The 4,673-nt window shown below is 56.4% G+C and overlaps 2 protein-coding genes across 2 annotated transcripts; both read left to right on the forward strand.

Annotated features, from left to right (window-relative positions):
• Positions 1–181: 181 nt before the first annotated feature.
• Positions 182–1,091, forward strand: ACA1_375810 (uncharacterized protein; the record flags this gene model as incomplete). The annotated part of the gene is made up of 5 exons (XM_004353620.1): positions 182–334; positions 446–556; positions 681–796; positions 839–918; positions 1,021–1,091. 5 exons carry the CDS (start codon positions 182–184, stop codon positions 1,089–1,091), a joined length of 531 nt encoding a protein of 176 aa, XP_004353672.1.
• A 639-nt stretch (positions 1,092–1,730) lies between these two features.
• Positions 1,731–4,659, forward strand: ACA1_375820 (Ptype ATPase; the record flags this gene model as incomplete). Its single annotated transcript, XM_004353621.1, has 13 exons — positions 1,731–2,023; positions 2,168–2,255; positions 2,357–2,439; positions 2,534–2,659; positions 2,746–2,870; positions 2,971–3,032; positions 3,138–3,180; positions 3,264–3,339; positions 3,453–3,567; positions 3,642–3,752; positions 3,845–3,943; positions 4,037–4,159; positions 4,241–4,659. Coding segments are annotated over 13 exons (1,763 nt in total), but the record flags the coding sequence as incomplete, so codon positions are not given.
• Between the last annotated feature and the right edge of the window lie 14 nt (positions 4,660–4,673).

Here is a 4,673-nt window from a genome sequence, read left to right on the forward strand (position 1 = left end):
TCGTGTCGTGTCGTGTCGTGTCGTGTCGTGTCGTGTCGTGTCGTGTCGTGTCGTGTCGTGTCGTGTCGTGTCGTGTCGTGTCGTGTCGTGTCGTGTCGTGTCGTGTCGTGTCGTGTCGTGTCGTGTCGTGTCACGGGTGTGGCTGGCTTGTCACTGAATCCTGCAGTGGCAAGTGCGAGAGATGGCCTGCCGCACGCTGGCCTGGTTCCGCAACGAAATCGCCGTCCATCACCGTTTCTCGAGACCATTCTCAGGCCAGTACGGTCCTGCGTTCGTGGCCGCGTGCGCCAAGCTCTTGCAGACCGGCCCCACCGCAGACAGCAACCAAATTCAGGTACCCCCCACGCTTCAACGATCAATCGAAGTTGCAACAAAGGCGCTGACACTGGTGGCGACGATGGCGATGGCGATGGCGATGGCGATGGCGTCGTGTGGTGCAACACAGTTGCAAACCGACCTCTTGATGCTCCTCGCCTTAGTGCTGGAGGGCGACTGTGATGTGTTTGGCACGCTCCCTCCGCGCAGGATCATCGCTTTCGCTTCGTCATTGCTCTCGGTATCTCGCCGCTTACACACTCACACTTACGCGCACTTACCTCTACCTGGCAAGGCGGCCTCACTCCACACTTTGTTTTTAACGCTTGTCGTGTGCGTGTCGTGTTGTGTGCGCCATCTTGCAGTGGGAGTTGAAGGAAGAGGCAAAGAAAAAGAAAAAGAAGAGCGAGGACGAAGGCTCGATCGATATACCTTCGAGCCACTTCGCAGTGTCGGAGCTGCTGCACCATTTGCTGTCCACGTGCGACCCGGCAGACTTCGAGGGTGCCTTGCCCCAGCTCAGGTCCGTGATCACCGCGTCGTGCCTGCCCAGCTTGCCCGACTCTCCACTCATGGAGGAATTAGCCATCGAGGAGTTAATCAGTGAGTTCACCCATCACCTTGTTTCTTGTTCTGTCTTCGACGCTTAGCTGATGTGTGGTGCGCGAATTGAAGGAGCGGTTGGAGAGCGAGATTAGCCCCCAGCTCGATCGCTTACCTCTACATCCCGGAGCCAACAGCGCCCTGGCACCGCGCAAGTCTTTGGACAGTATTAAATACTAAATAACTAATTAGAGACTACTGTTGAGGCCCAGTTTGCATTCCAGCTCTTCTGCACTCATTGTTCTCAATCAGGTGCAGTCACAATCAGGTGTGACTGGCTTCCCTTCATGTGTCCAGACTTTTGCTTACAAATTGTTTATTGTCTGGAGAATAAAAGCCCCTGTTCCTTGATGTGGCTGCCATGGTGAAGACTTGCACCTTGTAGGATGCTGGCCAGGATCTCCAGGTGGCCCATTGCTCAGCCAATCAAAGGGATACTGGCCAGGAAGACCGACCAGGCGCCATTGGCTAGGACTGGTCGCCTCCTGCCAAAAGCAGAAAGAGGCTTTAAAAGGCAAAGAAAGTAAAATTCCGACGAAAAAAAGCTGCAGGGGATGAGACGAGTTTTCTTTGGCTTCGCGCAGGCGAAGATGAAGATGAAGGCGTCAAGGGTGTCCTTGACCTTTCTTCGGTCTTTACCGCTGCGCGCACCCACAAGAACGAGGAAAGGCTTCCCAAGTTCTCCTGCCATTGTTTTCGAGCAAGTCAATTTTGAATCTCGGCATCGGGTGCGTCTCATCTGGTGATTTTTTCTCTTTTTGTTTTGCAACAAAGCTTTTGGTTGATGTTCTCCAGTTGTGCAGAAGTAAAAGATGATAGAAGAGGACAAAATCAAGAAGCGGCTGGCCAAGGCGCCGGTCTTCCGGAAGATCAAGAAGAAGCGCGACCAGGTGAAGCACCGCGAGGGTACGAGGGAGGACTACCCGCCGATCCACCTCAACGAACCCGAGCGCAACGCCAAGAAGGAGAACCGCTTCCCGTCGAACGTCATCACCACCTCCAAGTACACCCTGTGGAGCTTCATTCCGCTCGTGCTCTGGTCTCAGTACCGACGCGCCACGACCATCTACTTCACCCTCATCTTTGCCATCACCGCCATTCCTGCGTACGCAGTCCTCCTCCTGCTCCATTCCCGTGCGTGTCGTAGTGTCGTGCGTGTGCGGTTGTGCGTGTGCGGTGGTGCGTGTGCCTCAGCAGAGACGAAAGAGTGCCATTAACGCACTCCACTCGTGGTGGATGGCGAGTGCAGCGTTTCGCCGATCACGCCGTGGACGGGCCTCCTCGGTTTGCTGTTCATTCTTGTGGTGTCCGCCGTGCGCGAGGGATGGGAAGACGTGGTACGCAGTAGAACGAGATCTGCGTGTGCTGTGCATTGGCGCGTGTGATCTGGGGGTGCAGCTACAGCGACTGAGACGGCCAAACTGTCCTTTGGTCTCAGTTGCGGCACAGGGCCGACAAGAAGGTGAATGATCGTGAATATTGCTTCGTCAAGCAGAGTGGAGCTCTTAAGAATGTGAAGAGGTGAGTTAGTGGTGTAACCATCGCAGTGCACCGCTACGCAACACACACACACATGACGACGACGACACACTCACCTCGTGATGTCTGCGCGCAGTCGTGATTTGCATGTGGGCGATTTTGTCTACGTGGAAGCCAACGAGGCCATCCCCGCCGACATGGTCCTGCTTCTCAGCTCGAACGAAGAGGGTATCGCGTACATGGAAACCTCCCAGCTGGACGGGTACGCCAATGTCTTCCCCAGTGAGTGTGCTCTGTCGTTTGTGTTGCGTGTGTCGTGTGGTGCCGCCTCTTACCATTCCTCCGCAGAGAGACGAATCTTAAGCAGCGCAAGGTGCCGCCGGTGACTGCAGGGAAGACGAAGGAGGAGCTGACCGACCTCAGCGGCGTGCTGAAGTGCGAGAAGCCCAACCACATCCTCTACTCCTTCAAGGGTACTACAAGTTCTCTTCTTGATCGAACTACCCCCCTTCGGGCAAGCCAAGGCTTAGGCCTACGCCTTTCCTGCGTGTGTCTATTCCGTCGTGCCTGCAGGAACTCTCGAGATTGAGGGCGAGGATGCCGCGCCGTTGGACAAACAAAACCTGCTCTTGCAGGTCCGTGTTATATCGTCATGTCTGTGCCATGTCTCATTTATTTCTCACATGTGCTCTTCTTCGTGTCCCACACCCACCACCACCCCCACCCTCCTACCAATGTAGAATGCCTACCTGAGGAACGTCAAGTGGGTCGTCGGTCTTGTCGGTACCTGCCTACTACTTGCCCGCAGGCAGCCATGCCTCACCCGGCCTACTCATTCGTTCTTGTTCTTGTTCTTGTTCTTGCAGCCTACGCGGGACCGGAGACAAAGCTCAGCCTCAACCAGCGGGAACCGCCGTTCAAGATCTCTTCGCTGGACAAGCGGTGCGTTACCCGTGCAAGCTTATAGAGCTCCATCCCCCAGCGCGCGGTTGGTTGTTTGCCTGCGATTTGCCTGCGATTGCTCACACTCGCCGGCGTGCCGGTGTCTTCTCTAGATTGAACGCGTACGTGCTGGTGATCTTCCTGCTCGATCTCGCCATCTGCGTCGGGCTTTCCGTCCTCAGCGGCTTCTTCGAGTACAAATACGCGACGCACAACTACTACCTCACTGTACGCGAACCACCGCACACACGCACCACCGCGCACGCGCACACGACTCACTCGAAAAGCTGTAATTTGGCCAGACTGACCCGAGCGGCTACTGGATGGTGGCGCTCAAGCGCTTCGCCTCTTATTTCGCCCTGCTCAGCTTCCTCATCCCTCTGTCCCTCGTCGTGTCGCTCGAGGTCGTCAAGGTACACTCGAGTGCCCCCCCCCGACCTCCATTGCACAGTATACTTAAACACGGTGATGGTGCATATGCGCGCGGGGTGCGTGGCATCATCAGGTGATCCAATCGCGATTCATGGAGTGGGACAAGGAGCTGTCGACCAAGGACGGTCGGATGACCGCCCGCACGTCGACGCTGACCGACGAGCTCGCCCTGGTACACACTGCAAACACCCCTCCTCATCCGCCCCACACAAACCGCACGCCGCGAGTTTTTATCCTCATTTTAATCGCGCGTGTGCGTGTGCAGGTCAAGTACGTGTTCTGCGACAAGACCGGTACGCTCACGGAGAACGTGATGAAGTTCAAGCAGTGCTCCATTCGGGGCCGCCTCTACGAGGACGCCGAAGAGGACCACCTCCAGCACGCCTTGGTGCGTGTCGTTGGTGTCGTTCCATGCGTGTCGTGTGTGGTGCGTGTCGTGTTCAGTTGAGCTGACTGGCCGGACGTGCAGGAGGACGCGGACAAGGAGGAGGCAGAGGACGTGGAGAACTTCCTGCGGTGCTTGGCCCTGTGCCACTCGGCCATCCCCGATTCCAAGGAGCAGCGGGAGAGGGAGGAGGCCAACGACGCCAAAGCCGACGGCGACAAGAATGTCGGCAAGAATGCTGACAAGGACGAGGCCGCCCTGCGCGCAAAGAACGGGGACAAGGGCAAGGACAAGAACGAAGGCGAAGACGAGACGAAGAAGCAGGAGAAAGAAAAGGAAAAAAGCGAGGAGAAGAAATTGAAGAAGAACAGGAAGATGAAGAAGAAGCGCAGCAAGAGGGATCGAGAAGAGGACGAACACGACGCGAGGGACCGCGATGAAGATGAAGGCGACGAAGAGGACGAAAAGGAAGAAGATGAGGATGCCATCGACTACAAGGCGTCGTCGCCCGACGAGG

The sequence above is a fragment of the Acanthamoeba castellanii genome (assembly GCF_000313135.1).
Source record: "Acanthamoeba castellanii str. Neff unplaced genomic scaffold scf7180000084685, whole genome shotgun sequence".
Taxonomy (NCBI): domain Eukaryota; phylum Discosea; order Longamoebia; family Acanthamoebidae; genus Acanthamoeba; species Acanthamoeba castellanii.